Source organism: Phyllopteryx taeniolatus, chromosome 5, assembly GCF_024500385.1.
Source record: "Phyllopteryx taeniolatus isolate TA_2022b chromosome 5, UOR_Ptae_1.2, whole genome shotgun sequence".
In the NCBI taxonomy this organism is placed as follows: Eukaryota; Metazoa; Chordata; class Actinopteri; order Syngnathiformes; family Syngnathidae; genus Phyllopteryx; species Phyllopteryx taeniolatus.
In genome coordinates this window covers 5,431,348-5,448,672 of record NC_084506.1, presented here as the reverse complement: position 1 = coordinate 5,448,672, position 17,325 = coordinate 5,431,348, and the positions used below count along the sequence as shown (strand labels likewise).

The 17,325-nt window shown below is 40.0% G+C and overlaps 2 protein-coding genes across 2 annotated transcripts in view; one reads left to right on the top strand and one right to left on the bottom strand.

Annotated features, from left to right (window-relative positions):
* fbxl13 (F-box and leucine-rich repeat protein 13) overlaps positions 1–17,325 on the top strand; it is a 36,807-nt gene that overhangs the window by 12,142 nt on the left and 7,340 nt on the right. Inside the window, exons 10-13 of the mRNA XM_061772797.1 lie at positions 10,483–10,535; positions 12,932–13,032; positions 15,030–15,159; positions 15,509–15,607. Of these exons, the coding sequence (XP_061628781.1) occupies positions 10,483–10,535; positions 12,932–13,032; positions 15,030–15,159; positions 15,509–15,607 (383 nt within the window). The remainder of the gene's footprint in view (positions 1–10,482; positions 10,536–12,931; positions 13,033–15,029; positions 15,160–15,508; positions 15,608–17,325) is intronic.
* On the bottom strand, positions 334–15,279 carry LOC133477779 (leucine-rich repeat-containing protein 17-like). The gene is made up of 7 exons (XM_061772918.1): positions 15,100–15,279; positions 9,527–9,711; positions 7,415–7,885; positions 5,602–5,816; positions 4,339–4,494; positions 2,901–3,042; positions 334–1,133 (listed from the first exon to the last, which is right to left on the bottom strand). Exons 2-7 carry the CDS (start codon positions 9,655–9,657, stop codon positions 851–853), a joined length of 1,398 nt encoding a protein of 465 aa, XP_061628902.1. The 5' UTR covers positions 9,658–9,711; positions 15,100–15,279; the 3' UTR covers positions 334–850.

Below are 17,325 nucleotides of genomic sequence, written 5' to 3'. Positions count from 1 at the left end.
GCTAATTTACTTAGGTGAAAGTGCGGAACAATTTCTGCAATACAACACATTTTGGGAAATCAGCAAATTACAAAATATTTTAATTTCACACTTGATTGACTGCCAGGCGCTCCAGAAATCCAACTATTTATAGACAATCCATTAAAAATCTAATTTTACATTATATCTTCCCTTTCAAAAAATGTTAATATTATATTTTTGACTACAGCTGTACTATACAATGTTGTATCTCAGTAAATTGTCATTTCAGTTAACCGTTGACTGGAAAGAACATTTTCTTGTTAGCTGGTTTCAGACAATTAAGATGGTGGGGATTAGTAAAGTGAGGCTACATTCAAATTTAAAACTGAAAACTTTAATGTGGAATAACCTAAATATCAAGTTAACGTGGCATAACCTAAATATGAAGTTAATCAACCAGATTTTCCAAATAAATCAATGTTTCTTTTTTTTTAATGCAACATTGGAGTGTACTAAGCAACAATATTGTGACATTTGTAATAATTACACACCAGTGGTCCCTGACCACCGGCCCGTGGGCCGGGTACCATCGGCAAACGTGCCCCTGCCCCAGCCCCTCAGCCCTCCCAAGTATGTACTAGCATGAACCGGTCTGTGGCGGATAAAAGGTTGGGGATCACTGTTATACACCACTGGAAAATGTACAGATCCCTATTAAACTTGCAAAGTGGTGTAGCTAACATTTCTTTTTTAAAGATTCAAGGTCGTTCCCATATTTTGGAGGGATTACACACCACAAAAGTAGATTCTTCATCTGATACAGACTATTTGACAATATGGAAAGTAAGTGGGGACAGTTGTAAACAGAGCCCATTTGGCACATTTTCCCTCAAGACAGTCTGATAATCTGGTACTTCTGAGGCTGTCTCAAGTGGCTGGGCTCCACTTCCTCTTCCGGCTCGCCCTGCACCTCTTCCAGGGAGTTCCAGAGCAGCTCGTCCGTCTCAGTTTGGTCTCGCTGACTCTGCTGTCTGTCTCTGGGACACCCTCGGTTGTAGGAGCGCACGTATTCCTCCACGCTCTCGCCCGTGTATTCGGGGGGCGAGCGACACAACAGGCCGGAGTGTCTCACCACCGGGTGCAGTCGAAGCCAATACACCATGTAGTGGATGCTGCGAATTGCACTTAGTTTAACTGTTTTTTTTCTGAGTGTTTTGACATCAAGAGATGACTATGAGACAAGGGATTAGAATGAGAGAAAGCTCTGGTTTTCATGTTGGTTACACCTCTTGCTAAATTGTAATACTTGATAAATTGTGTTTATTTATTCCCAACAGTGTCTTATCTTCATTTTGTTACATTTCTTAAGTGTATGTGGATGTTAGATTTCATTTTTTTGTTCAATCAGATTTCAGCCTCTATGTGTTGCCATGTCAGTCCAGTCTGCCCTGGGCCATGTAAACTTGTTTCTTGAACCAATCAGATTTCAGATTTGTCCTCACAGGGCCAGAGCACCGGCCATCGATGACATCAGCAACTTACCATCCTCTGATTTGTTGGTCAGAGCAAAACTTGTTCCATCCAACTTTGACGAGCAAAGAAGTGAACTGCTGGATTTTAACTCGTAAAATCTCATAATGTTTACGAGTGCTAGTACCAAGCAACTGGCGCACAGTTGTACCTCACTTGTAACATCCTACTAGTATGCCAAAGTTTCCTTACTAGTGTAATATAGCTTCTGTCTTTGTCAATCTAATTTACCAAGGGCCTTCAAAATTAGTAGTGCTGGTTGATGTAACAGCAGAGGGCCAATTAGCTGGCTCACAATAACGTCATCTTATTTCCGTCCTCCGGTTGATCAGAGCAAGCGAAGTTTGACGCGCAAAACACGTCAAACTGTTTTTGTCGTGCTATTCGATAAACATTTATTCTGAAGTGCTCCAAATGATGTATGTGGTGCAGTTGCATGCTGTTATATTGCGTTTTTGTATAGTATTGATGGTTTCTACAGTAGTAATAGTGGTGGATTCAGTCCCCTAAGTCCCTACTTAAGGCCCAGGTCCCAAATGCCAAATCTAAAACTGAGACTAGACATTCAGGACTGTTTATTTTTTTAAGCTTGGGCCTTTTTAAAACCCACTTTCATGTTACTTTACATGGAAAGTCGTTCAACTCCTCCATTGACAGCAAGGTTAATTTTTTTGCTCGTTTCTGGGACAGAAACAATATTTAAAAAAAATTTTAACCTGGAGGGAAAAGGCGGCATTTGCATGTTCTCCCTGTGCTTACGTGGGTTTTCTCTGGGTTCTCTGATTTCCTTCCACATTCCGAAAACATGCATGTTAGGTTCATTCAAGACTAAATTGTCTATAGGTGTTATTGTGAGTGTGAATGTTTTTTATTTTTTGTGCCTTGCTGGCGCTGGTGCTGGAGACCAGTCTATGGTATAGCTCTCCTTTTGCCTAAAATGTTATCTTGGAAAGGCTTTCCTTCTCAGGGCCCTTTACTGGATAGGCAGTACAGAAAACAGATGAGAAGGAACATTGGCACTTCTACCTTGCAGTGTTGAGTTTGATTTTTTTTTTTTACCTATACTCCAGTTTACAGCCATATTTATTCCCAAAACATAAATTGTATTTCCGAGTTTTCCATGTGTGTAAATCCTTGTTTTTTCTGCATGTGCCCTGCTCTCGCTCAAAGTCATCTGGGATAGGCTCTAACTCATCCGCAACCCAAATGAGGACTAGCGCGATAGAAAATTGATGGATTACAATAGTTTAGCTCACCTAAAAAAAATTTAACTTTCCAAATTATGTTGAATTTGGGTTTTGTCTGTGAAAACTACATGTATACTAGTGAAAGGTGTAACTAACAGGAAGCCCACAGAGCTGTATGGTTGGGGGAAAAAAATTATTTCCCACAAAAGCGTTAAGCCCCACCTGTAGTCACACACCCAGGGGTTTCCCCCCAGCTTCAGCTTGGACAGAAAGTAGAGGTCTTCAAGAACCCCATACTGGACAAAATGCAGGCTGTTGTCTGACAGGTCCAACTCGCGGAGGTGTAGGAGCCCAAACAAGGAAGCTGGAAAAGTGCACAAGAGCATGTTTGTTTACCCGTCACAACCAGTTACCATGACCAGTAAGCACCCGGTCAGTCAAACTGAGCCTGCTAGAGTGGAAGCTTGTGCACAGTGTTATTTTGTAATCCAATTCAGCTCCTTCATAGTTTTAGAGGTAGCTAATGGTCTCTAAAAGGGGGAAAATGAGAAACAGAGGTTCCCAGCAGAAAACAACTTTCCCCCCAAACTCTTGGCTGCTCCAGGAAAAACAAAAAAAGCCTCTTTTTTTCCCCTGTCATCCTGTATCAAGCACATGCTGAGAAATTGTGCTGCTTTTACTCTGTAGCTGAAGTAACACACTTAAAACATACACTAGTCACAAAAAGTTAGGGATATTTGGCTTTCGGGTCTAATTTCAAGCAGTTATTTAGAATCAGAATCAGACTCATCTTTATTTGCCAAGTATGTCCCAAAAAAACACACAAGGAATTTGTCACCGGTAGTTGGAGCCGGTTAGTAACACAATGGAAGTGACCAGGAGGTCACTCCACCAAACACAACCTTCTGTCAGAGTCAAACAAAAATAAAATATACATGCAACACAAATACAACCTCACAGCACCGCCAAGTTATACACGCATTGTAATACTATAGGGCAACACAAACAAGTAAACAATAACAATTAACGTCATTTACTTTTTAGAAAAGAATCATTTGTTTGGTTTTTTTAGCAGGTGAATGTTGCAGGTGCTATTTTTTGTGAGTCTTCCATAGCTCGAAGGACATCACGGTAGAGCGAGGGGGAAAGTGAGACGTCAAGAGTGACACAGTTATTTAAATGACGGTGCTAGCAGTATTTCATATATTACCGGAGCATTATCTTCTCCTGGAGTTTGTGTCCACCGTGTGTACAATTGTTTAATTGCCAAAATGAAGTCTGTTTCGTACCTACCTATTATGTGCTAAGTTAGCATGCTGTGCTGAGGTGGTTGCAACGTTAGCTTAGCGAGTGCTATGATTTGTGTCCGTAAGTAGGGATCATATTGTGTTATTGTGTCCACCTTTAAGTTGTGTCTGATAACATGTATCCTGGTTAATATGCATTATGCAGCTACTGAATGGAACTAATAAAGTAACTTGTAATCTAATTTAGTTACTTTTAAAATCAAGTAATCAGTGAAGTAACTTTTTAAAGGAGTAATCAGATCAGAATGTCAAATTAAGTTCACCTGTCCAGTTTATAGTACATTTTAGGTTCATCCTGAACATTCACCCCAAAGCCCAATCTTCCTAACTTATTGTGTGTGTATACTGAATACCTGTGTCAATGCGCTCCATGTTGTTGTGGCTGAGGTTCAGCGTTTTCAGACTTTTTGCACCTTGGAAACTCTTGCCCTTGAGATGTCGGATGGAATTGTGGGAGAGATCTAGTTGGACAGCGTCCTCGGGAATACCGGCAGGCACCTCGGTTAGACCTTCAGGTCAAGACAGGTGGACACGTGTGAGGAAGATTTCCTAATTCATTTGCTCAAAAAATAAAATTTGAGTTACAGGCAAGCTTCAGATACACCGGTTCTACATGGCGGCAGCGAACGCCACAACATCCTCCTGGCATCCTGCATCGTACTCACAATTCTAGACATGAGTACATTGAGTTATTAAGTCACAAAACAAATTAAATTCATAAGTCAAGGTTCCACTGTAATTCCTTCCAGGATCAAACTGTTTCCATCGTGAAAACTTTTTAACTGCCATGGAAGTGTTAAAACTAAGGGAACAGCCTATAATACAACTAAATAAAAGTAAATTTAAAGCGGCGAGCATGGATGAATATGCACTTGCTGCCCCGTTTTCATGGCTAACCTTCTAAATGATCACAAAAATTTGACGCCGTGCTTCACCCAAATTAGACAGCAAAGGCAAAAAAGCTTGACAATTTAGCATTGCCGATATGTCGCAGGAACCTATCTGATTTCACTTAATCGGCACAAACTTTGTTCAACTATCTATGCCAGCGACATATAGTGACAGTCACAGAACAATTAAATGCTCTTGGACTGGATGGCACGAGGTACATAATTAACATGTTATCAGCCTTTTGCCATTCATACAACAAAATATGTCATGGCATGCACACACTAAGTAAATTTGTGAGTAAATTGAGACAAAAGCATCATTACTGCAGGAAACACGATATACTGTACTTCTTATGACATTTTTGTTTGGTAGTGTGCCGGGAGGTTTTTCTAATATAAAATATGTGCCTTGGTTCAATAAATGTTGGGAAATACGGATTTAGAGACATCCGTCAATCGGACCTTTGCCAACTTTTATCACGAAGGAGGGAAAATGCTCAAATTTGTCCCAATTGTTGGTATGCGTGTACCCCACTTTAGATGTTCTACTATATTATTTACCTTCTCTGGGAATTCTTTGAGGATAATAAGTGAAATCATTCCAGTCCTGCATCAGTATCCAATCATAGAGCCCGTCTGTGATAAATGCTTTTCATTATGTAGGAAATTAGGAGGTGCCCGTTCATCGCAATGATCAACGGAATCCCATGTAGATGAAAGACTTGCCTCGGTTACTGCAGTCCACGCGTACATGAGGGAAGTAATAAGTGTGGCAGGATGTAATGGCATCTGGTTTGTTTTGGAAGGGAATGGGCTCCACGGGATCTTTGGGGTCAGTCTGGTCACCCTGTGGCTTTTCCTTCGGGTTGAACTTCTTGCAGAGCAGCTCGGGGTCAATCCGTTTCAACTTCTTGCCTTTCAGCCAAAGAGGCTCTGCACACCTTCAAAGACAACCACAGCAAAAAGTTATGTCTTGTTCGTGTCTTGTTCTCAGATCTGGCAAAAGTACTTGTACTCTACTCTAAGTAGAAGTACAGATACTTGTGTGAAAAAGAACTGGTAAAAGTAGGACTAATTCATCTACTTTATATAAAAGTAACAAAGTACAGACTGAAATGTACTTAAGTACAAAAGTACAAATTCATTTTTACTTTCACTTGTATTTCCCATTTTAAAAACCTAAAAACCTAGCGTTGGCTCGGGCTTGTATGCTATCAAAACACCTACCCATAGCTTTTACTAATGTTGTGTACTGACTAACAAAAAAATGCTAACAACTGATAACAGCTGAAAAAATACATCCTTAGAGTGAATATAAAAAGTCTACCGACGCCTGTTCAAACCAAAATCAACAGTTCCGAAACGTTTTCCAGCTCTAATGTGTCATACAACCTGTAAAACTCAATTAAATAAAAAAAAATAATCCTTTCTAGAAGTAAAAATAAAGAACAGAAAAAATGTGGTTGCACAAGCGTGCACACCGTCTTATAACTTAGACGTGGCCTTCTTCAGCATTAACCAGACAGTCAAACTTAAATGGGAGTAAGCACACATCTGCCACCATTTCAAGTACCTCTGACTAACCACAAATACATTTTTGATCTCCGAGCAGGTTTTTTTTTCTGACTTTTTATTTTTTTCCTAGCAGAAGCCAGAAGGTTTTGTGCTATTGTGCTGCTATTTGGAACTGTATAATACGTGTTGAATTCACTCCATCTTTTCTAAGGCCCCACAGTTCCAGATGAAGAAAGCATGAATCTGCCACCGCTGTACTTGACTGTAGCAATGGTGTTCTTTTGGTGATGAGCAGTGTTGTTTTGGAATTATGGCCAACATGTTAAACCTTAATTCCATCAGACCATAACACATTTTCCCACACGTTTGGGAATTGTTTTCCCCATTGGAGTAGTATATGTCATAGGGCACACTAATGGTAGAAACAGTTTTGAATGTATTTATCGTGATCTCCCTTTTTAATATCACAAAAACCTGGCATTGAACAGGGGTGTGTAGACTTTTTATCCAATGGACTTGTGTATTTTTCAGATTGGACAGGGACTGGTTTTTAGGCTGGCACAAGACAACACAATTGTCATGAATCATTTTTGTTGCTGACAACATCAAACAATTCTCTTATGTAACGCCATGGATGGGGAATATCTTCGAATTTGTTGCGTCTTCACTTGTAATGCTCTCTGGTTCTTCCCTTTTAAGTGCTGTCCCTTTTTTTTACGCCTTATAAGTCCCTAAGAGCTCAAATAATCATTCGATCTATAGCTCAACTCTCCTTGTTCACATCCTTTTTTTACATCGTGTTGTCATCCGCGGAGGATGAAAAAAGTAACGAGCCCATTTTGACAAAGTAAGGAGTGGAATGTAAAGATCTGTTTCTCAAGTGTAAGGAGTAAAATTAAAAAGTGGCCAGCAAAGTAAACAGTCAAGTATAGTACAGATACCTGAATAATCCACCTAAGTACAGTAACAAAGTATTTTTTCTTCGTTACGTCCAAACCAAAATACCTTCTTTGGGAAACCTCACCTGGCATGATTTCCCAGATTACGGTTACTCGGGACCTGAAGGGTTTGTACGAGACTGTCCATGTCACAGTGACAATTCAAAGGATTGTCATAGAGGCGCAGGTAGCGGAGGTTGGGCATGGGGATGAGGGCTTCCTCGTTCAGCGAAGTCAGGCGGTTGTGCTGGAGCAGCAGGGTTGTGAGCCGAGTCAAACCCTCGAAGGCCCCCTCCTCCACCAACGAGATGTGATTCTGCTGCAAGTCCAGACTGGTTAGACTCCCGTAACCGGCGAAGGCTTCGTCACGGAGGATCTTGATCCTATTACGTGCTAAGAGGAGGTACTTGGGTGCTCTGGACCAGGTCTGCGGCCTGGGAATGGAGATGAGGCGGCAGTCTTGACAGTCTGCAAAGACACGCCCGGACTCTAACCATTCAGAGCAGTTGGCTGGTCTTGGGGGGTCGGATCTGCTGTGACGGCCGACACCTCTCACCCTGAGGGTTTCCAACACAAAAGGAAGAAATTCATTAAGGAAAGTGGATTGACCACATTGTGAGCGGCAAGGATTTGGTATTTGTTTGAAAGCCACCATTTATCAGTTTCAGATTGGGTTTAGCCTGTCAAGACTACATTTCCTTAGATGAGTAACCAACATGCAAACCAGAGAGCTGTGTATGGGTGGCAAAACAAGCAATTGTGAAGCTAAGAGAAACGGGAAAATCAGTCAGGCACTCCACAAACACTAGCTTTCTTCAAAGGTGTGTAGCCGATGCAGATGCAAGTACCTGGAAATTAAAGCTGAACTGTTCATATTCATATTCCAAATATCTGTGGGTTTTGACTTTTCGTCCACACGCAAACATGTTTTTGTACTGAGCTTTCGGAAAACTGGGTGAAAACTCCAAAATTCTTCGATGTTTTCATGTAGTTGCGGAAAACTGACCTCTTTGGCTTTCGCCTATCGTTATTCGTACTCATTTTAAAAATCACTTAAGACTAATGTAGGAATTGTGCCAGAATGTGCAACAAAGTCAGCAGATGTTGCTTTTTTTCAGTATAAAATATGCTTGAGATCCAAACAAATGAAAGGCAACACTCCTCGACTGGTAGCATCATTGACTGCAAGTTGAGCCTGCGCTAACTGCATGAACATTAGCTAACGTTAGCTATTAGAAGCACAACACGACCAACAGCCTCTTGGATTGGAAACGATTCAAAAACGTGGCCTTATCTTACTTGGACAAGAAATATCATCTGCAATAACACAATTTACTGCAAAAATTTGAAAATCTAACATTAAATATCTTAACTCAAGTCAAAATATGCTTGTTCCTTGTCTGCCGAGATATTTCTTCTTACCAGGCAGTTTATGTGTAAGAGCATTTCACTTTTTTCAAGCATTTTCCCCCCTTAAAAACCTTAATACGGTATTATAACTTGTTATTGGGATTTTATTACTGGTTATTAGTAAGCTTATCTTAAAATAACAAATACGATAAATCTGTATGTGAGGTAGTATAAATACATTAGTTTTAAGACATCATTTTTACACAAGCTATGTTTACTTGTTGTATTGAAAGATAACTGCTTCATTTAAGTAACTTTTTATGGATTTCATTACTTTTTCATTTAAGGCATCAGTGTTTCTTTTCTTTACAATAGCTCTGTTTATTTGTTTTTAAAAAAATCTTGCCAAGTCCAATTTTCCTGTTCTATTGTTAGATAATTTTGCCTAAATTAAGTGATATTTTCCAAATTTGGGTGCCATTTTTCTTGATTATTTTAAGCAGAATTTTGCATTGATAGTATGGTTAAAAAGAACAAACAATTATCTACCTCAACCTACTTGGCCGAATTCTGTCTTACACTTTTAAAAACCAATATGGGGTTTGCAGAGTACCGTCAAATTTTTATAGCATTGGCCTCATGTGATTCTGCTGCAACACAATTGTCATGAATCATTCTTGTTGCTGACAACATCAAACAATTCTCTTATGTAACGCCATGGAGCATATCCCAGCTGACTTAGGTGTCTGGCCAATCGGAGGGCACAGCAACCACTCACACTCGCATTCACACTCACATCGGACCTTAGGATATTTCAGAGTATCCAATGAATGGTGCCAAGTGCCCACCTGTCTCGGGCGAGCTTTTGTCTTGCTCTTCTGAGGCCTCTGCCTTTGCCCGCTCGTTTCATCTCGACGATCGGCGGCAGAAGCAGGAGCAGAAGCAGGGAGAACACGACGAAAGAGGAGGTCACGCGCATGCTGGAACCTGCAGCGTTTTTCTCTCTTTCTTTCTCTCTTTTCTCTCAGAAGGGCTGTGGAGTCGAGCAGAGTTGTTTTAGTTATAGTAATGAGGATTCGAAATGGGTCAGAGGTTAGCTGTTGTAACTGTTGATGGACTACAGCTGTGGAAGGAGTGTAATGCAGCAGCGTGTTGCGTAACACACAAGGAACATCCAAATGTGTATTTATAGCCTTCTATCAGTATTTCCACACTTTGGTGTAGTACAACTTCGACCGTTGTTAAGTGGCAACACCGCATGTTGAACTTTGCATTTATAGACACCATCAATGCTAGACAAGAATGCAATGTAACAGCATGGAGCAGTTCACAATCAATATATAATAACATGACAAAAATATTAAAAATGCATAAAATACATCATACTCACCAGAGATGGTGATTATTAAATGTATTCATGTGTGCAGATTGCTAGAGATGTGTTTTGCTAGTCGAGCTTAGTTGTAACAAGTTTTCATCGTCATCTGCAAGGACAAATTTGAAAACTGATTGTTTAAAAAATATGTATATAATGTTACATCGGCTAGGCTACTGATTCTGAAGACTGGCCAGATTCAATTGAATGGCAACATAGAAACGGAAATCTGATTGGACAAAAAAAATCGAACCTTCGTTTACATGTATCGGAAGCAGTGCAGCAAAGATAAATACTCCGAAATTAAGAGAATAGATTAGGGAATCAATGAATACAATTTTATAGGGCAAATATTAGAATTGACAAAAGTATTGGAACGTGTTGCCCTTTTTCTTTTTTTTACAACCTTTTCTGCTGTCTCTATTCCAGGCGAATGCAGAAATCTCCAAGAGCTCAACGTGTCCGAGTGTTTTAATATCACGGTGAGTAAGTAGAACATGGCTCATGCTCTCCCTGGTTTTGTGAATTATAGCAGGGGTGTCAAACCTGTTTTCATTTTGAGTCACACTCAGTGTGAAATCTGTCTTTTTAGTTGAACACAAAGCTATTATTCGGTTGTATAAACAGCAACAGCTGTTAATTGTACCTTCTGTGAAAGGGCATTTAATGGCTGGCTGTCACTATATGTTGCTGGCATAGCTAGATGAACAAAGATATGTTATAAGAAAAAAAAGAATAATAATCGCGAGGGATGTCCCTATCACATTTTTTTGCACCCGAGTCAGAGTCATTTGAGTTTGAGTATCTGCCGATACTGAGTCCCGATCGGATACCTTGACAATACATTATTAACGTTATCCCTGTCCTGAGACACCAGCTTCATGTTTACGCTATGCAATAGTTACAGCAGGCCAACTGTTGTTGTAAAAGACATTCAGATAACGTCTTATGCTCTTACTGCCTGTTGCTGCTATTGGCCACTGTAGCTCCTCTTTTCTTTTGTGACTCAGCTCACCCGAGGGAATATGTAGTTTCCTTTTTTGCTCATGTATGAACAAATACATCCTGTACAACCAGGCTTAATAAGTTGCAGCTTGAAAAAATTACAAGCATTTTTGTGGAATCCCAGCAATTTTGTGGATGTGTTTTTCTTTTTCTCTCCACCACATGGATTTGAAACATTACATTGTGTAATATAAAACTAAGATATTACTAAGCTATCGTGGTTTCATTTGGAAGTATCTTTGTACCTCAGGACTATGTTGTCGCTTGATGACCTTTAAAAGTTAAATGTCGCCTGGCATCAAAATCAATTTCTTTCTATTGATTTATAGGTCAAAATGAGTCTGTGACATGGTCTAAGTTTGACATCTGTTCGATTTGTTGATTGAATGTAGAAAGCAATACATTTCATGAGGCTTGCAAAACGGACGGATTTGACATCGCTGTCGTTGCGATGTAGCTTTGTCAATTAAAATTCGAGTACCTGCCTACTTCGTGGTTGGTACCCACCCACTCAACTCAGCACAACGGCAACACAACAATAATTAACTATATTTAGAATTCTTAATGTAAGTGGATAAAATATCAAAGCTTGCATTCATTGTCGCCAGCGATGATCGTCGCGGCAGGTTCAATTCAAATGAATTTCGAGCGGATGATGAGCCTAACCTCAAAATATCCCCCTCTCTTTTGATTTTCACCCGCGTCCCCTTTCAGATCACGTTCCCTATTCGTGGGCCAACAATCCAACGCTTGGTGAATTGGGCTTCACAATGATAGTAAGACATCGAAGGACACGACGTCACAATAAATGCTTGGCAGCCCCGAGCTTCTAGATGCTAACAAATGATATGGACCAATCAGAGCCAAGCTGTTTTCCATATTTAAATTGGAGAAGACGAATGATCCAATCAGAGCAAAGATTATTCACGTCGCATACTAATGACAAATATGACCGTTTCAACTACCAGGCATAAAAAAAGACAAACTAGAATAGCTTGAAAACGAACATTGTGGGAATTTCCAACCCAAATTATCTTGCAAACCTGATAAAAGGACATAAGGATAAAAGGATAAATTATCGATGGAAGGGGGCCTTTAAGAAATTATGAAAAAAAATCAGATCTAGTGCCGATCATCCTAAAATTATGTGATTGGTCCAGATTTCCGATCATGTGATGGGATCAGGGTAACTATAATGGAGTGGGCCCTTGATACACAAATTTAATTCATTCCTGGACCACGCTCGGAACGCAAAAAGACTCATATCTCAAATCATCTTTCCCCGTTGAAAAGAGTGGAAATGCCATTAATCCCTTCCAGCCTCCCTAAAAAGAAAACAAAACATTTTTGTACTGTGTTTTTAATGACAATAACAGCAATCTTTCAGTCATTACATAATTTTAATAGAATTGAAAATAATTACATTTAAATTTTGCCACCATTACTCTAACTTCGCTGCTCGTTCTGGTATGTGCGCCTTGGCCACTAGGAGGCAGTATGAGACAGAAAGACGTGAAGTGAGTTGAGGTACCTGCCACCATACAGCACTCGTGTCTCGAAAAACTCGCAAGTCGGCTCACTCGTATCTCAAGGTAGCACTGTATTTGAACCAATTAAGTGAAATGGGATACTTTCCTCATCCACCTCCCTGCACAGTAGCTGGAAATCACTCTTACCTAATATGTTCTGTGTTGGAACCCTTATCATCTGCCCATCAGTTACATAATTGACACTGCATTTGGTTCTCATCATTTTTATGGCTCGTTTTAAACACATGTCAAGAAAATATTGTGGAAAGCTTTAGCCACAGCTCTCCGGCAGACCCACTTACATATGAAATGCGACTGACGTGGTGGTGTGTGTGCTTTGACAGGATGCCATGATCGAGTCAATCGTGGGGGGCTGTAACTCCTTGCTCTACCTGAACCTTTCCAGCACCCTCTTGACAGACGCCACCCTCAGAGAGCTGGCCAGGTAAACCACCCCTTGTTAGCGCACTAATCCTTTTCTCGCTGGAGACTCGCCCTCCACTTCCCAGAATTACTCACTCATTCGCATACTTGTTTTCCGACATAGAGCCCTTTTCACGTGTGCGAACAGCTCGCTCGCTGCCAGTGTCAACTTTGAGAAGGAGAGGAACAGATGTGACGCTTGCGACGTAAACACACACACACAGAAAAAAAAAAAAAAAAAAAGGCATAATTGCCATTGTGGATGGATTTATGCGATGCGAATATTCTAGCTGTAAATCAGTCAGGCTGGAACAGAATAAGGGCCTTTCCCAAACTTGCTACCACAAAGTTGGACGCGTAGAATTGTCTCAGGAAGACAAAGTATTATGGGTCTAGGAGCCAAACGCCTGATTGAGCCATTAATCAAATGATTCCCAATTGCTATGCATATTAATGTAGTGATCATAGGGCGTAAAAGAGGAAATCATTCAATAGCAATCAACTTTTCGAAGCAGAGTTCCTCATGTTGTCAGCCGTTTTAGAGCATTTCCACTGATCTTTTGCACGGAATATTATGTTCCGTGACAATATAAGCAAAAGAAAGAGTAAATGCTTCTTTCACCAGAAAAAAAGTTTGTTTATAGCTATTTAAATTTTTTACTAATCAGTAGTTGAATATGAGTTTTGTTAGGTTTCACCAAAAACATCACTTTTGAACCACAAATTATTTACTACAAATAACATTGTTATTATTGATCTCTGTCTGGTCTCTGTCTCTGTCAGGAAAAACAAATAAATGCGCTTTCACTAAATGGCAGAAGGTAGACATAACCCTTGTATCCACCTTTTTCCATTCATACAACAGAATATTAGCTTTGTGTTCAAGTGAACAGGCCCAGATTTCACAGTGGGTAAGTACATTTGTGAGCAAATTGAGACAAAAATCATCATTTTTTTTCAGTATATACTTTTTGTCACATTTTTGTTTGGTGTTGGGCCATGAGATTTTCTGATTGTAAAATGTGTGACTTGGCACTTGGCAATTAATCATTTAATAGGAGTGTTAATCTGCTGTAGTTTGTGGAAGTACAACAAACAAAAGTGTGTAGAATGGAATACAAAGCATTCAGTCTTTCCCCACTATGTCATGGTTCATCTCTATTTTATGCGGTCGTTTTTTATGGGTTTTTACAGTGTATTTACTTTAATCCCTAGCATGTAGGCAAAGGCACTTTTTAACCATTTACTGAACGCTGGTTGATCATAAAACACATACAGTTAGCCTAACAGCATAATTGCTTAAATCATTTTTAACTTACTGTAACAAAATTGATTTAAAAAATAGACTGTGTGCTGAAAATAAGATTTTTTTTCTTCTTTTTTTTAATTTTTAATTTTCAAATATGACTTGGGCATCTGTGCTATTAGGCTAACTGCTGTTGGCCACAGCTCACGTCCAGACAGTCATACGCAGACTCGCCAATGTCACACGACACACAACAGGCACATACACTACAATGCGTACAACGTTTTCTATACGTTTTATGCTCGTAATTTTGTTTGTTTTTGTGATCCAATATGTTTACAATGAGTTTAAAAAGCGTGTTTGAATGTGTTTTTAAGCATGTGGGAGGGGTAAAACTATCAAAATAAAAAAATAAAAAATTATGTGGTCTCTCTATATCACAGATTTTCACCTATTGGGGAAGGAAATGGAATATGTGGGTTCACTGTATTGTCATTGTACAGAGGCAGATACAATGAAATTGTTTGTGAAAAAGTTTGTACAAAATACACTATACGAAAGCAAACTCAAGAATATCCTTTCACAGTCACATTCTGCTTCACAAATTATTTAAAAGTTAAAATAAAAAAAAAATAAAAAAATGCCTTTCGTGACTATATTATTGTTGTTGCTAACTTATTTCATTGCCATGTTGTTTTGATTAGAGACCCCAACTGATGTTGATAGTTCTGTAATTTTATTTGTCCTTGGTCTCTACATTTTTCATCCAACAGCCACTGCATCAACCTCCAGTACCTGAGCTTGGCCTACTGCCACAAAATGACAGATGAAGGATTTCAGTACCTGAGCTTGGGAAGAGGGTGCCACAATCTCCTACACCTAGACCTGTCCGGCTGTTCCCAGGTCAGTCGTTCAGTGTACTTAAGTGAGCTAATCCAAAAGGATTGGAAGAATCCAGTCGCTCCGCTTGTCCTTGTTTGCACGTGTCCCCTCTTGTTCCTCACACAAAATGAGCTAAGATGTGAGGAGGGAGAGGGAAGGAAGAAAGGAGGGGAGGAAGAACGGGGTCGGGCCTGTTGAATCAGCCCAACCGCTCGCCATGTGCTCACGCACATGCATGACAACACACTCTTATGCTCACTTCCAGATGTATGGTTTCATTTTATGGGGCCCGGAAAGTGTGAGGAGCAAGGATCCACGGGGATGATTCACATTCCAGTGAAGACACGTTTGTTCTCCGTCTCTCTCGTAGGTGACGGCGACGGGCTTCGGTTACATCTCGGACGCGTGCCCTTATCTCAGGGAGGTTTTGCTCAACGACGTGTACGGCCTGTCAGACAACTGCATCTCTGTACGTTTGTTTAATTTCAAGGTCACTGTAGACCACGGGTGTCCAAACTTTTTCCTCCAAGGGCCGCATACAGAAAAATTGGGTGCTAGGACCACTTTGAGATTTTTCAAGTTAAATTTATTTTCATTAGGCAATTATATTTTGCTTTTATGTATTTTCTTTTGAAGAACTGAAATGCTATACCACTAGACGAGATCTACCCCTGCATTGAGCAGATACCACTTTCTGAGCCTAAACAATAGCAGTGTGTCGTGGGCTGACAATCTTTAAAACAGTCTTTACTTGAGGATCATGAATGTGATATGTTCGCAAATTGGACCTTGACACGGAGCAGAAGGTGGTGCAGACCATTTTTGCTTCGGAACTACATTCTCATTACTCACTGGGGCCTTCTGAAGAGAAATTTTGTGACTATTTTCATTGTAAATCATTTCTTTGCCAATTAAGAAAGCTCTAGACACTCCTGCTATAGACAGACAACAGTCTTGGGACAATCCTGTAAATCACACTAAAATTCTATCCGACCATCCAATTGGTACCACTTATCCTGTTCAGATTAATCGGAAAGCTGGAGCGTATCCTAGCTGACTTTGGGCCAAAGGTGGAACACAGTGAACCCCATTTATTGTGTGGTATATGTTCCATACCCATCCACAATTGGTGGTAATCTGCGATACGGAGAAGCCATATAGAAAGACAGTTTCTTGAATAGTTTTAACACTCCATGTTCTAAACACATGTAAAATGGAAACACGCATGAACTTATTAAAACGGACTTTTTAAGTATTCCTTAGCATCTGTTCTCACTTTTGCTTGCATAGTTCTCCAAATAAAAGACAACGCATGCCCGCTCCCAGTCGAAGTGTAGTGTAAAACTGACAAAATAGAACTAAGCGTTGTACAACCCCAATTCCAATGAAGTTGGGACATTGTGTTAAACATAAATAAAAACAGAATACAATTATTTGCAAATCATTCTCAACCTATATTTAATTGAATACACTACAAAGAAAATATATTTAATGTTCAAACTGATGAACTTTATTGTTTGTTGCAAATAATCATTAACTTTGAATTTTATGGCTGCAACACGTTCCCAAAATGCTGGGACAGGTGGCTAAGACTGAGAAAGTTGAGGAATGCTCATCAAACACCTGTTTGGAACATCCCACAGGTGAACAGGCTAATTGTGAACAGGTGGGTGCCATGATTGGGTAGAAAAGGAGCTTCCCTGAATTGCTCAGTCATTCACAAGCAAAGATGGGGCGAGGTTCACCTCTTTGTGAACAAGTGCGTGAGAAAATAGTCCAACAGTTTAAGGACAATGTTCCTCAACGTACAATTGCAAGGATTTAGGGATTTCATCAACTACATAATATCCATATATCATCAAAAGGTTCAGAGAATCTGGAGAAATCGCTGCATGAAAGTGGCAAGGCCGAAAACCAACATTGAATGCCCGTGACCTTCGATCCCTCAGGCGGCACTGCATCAAAAACCGACATCAATGTGTAAAGGATATCACCACATAGGCTCAGGAACATTTCAGAAAACCAATGTCAGTAAATATAGTTCGGCGCTACATCCCTAAGTGCAACTTGAAACTCTACTATGCAAAGCAAAAACCATTTATCAACTACACCCAGAAACGCCGCCGGCTTCTCTGGGCCCGAGCTCATCTAAGATGGAGGGATGCGAAGTGTAAAAGTGTTCTGTGG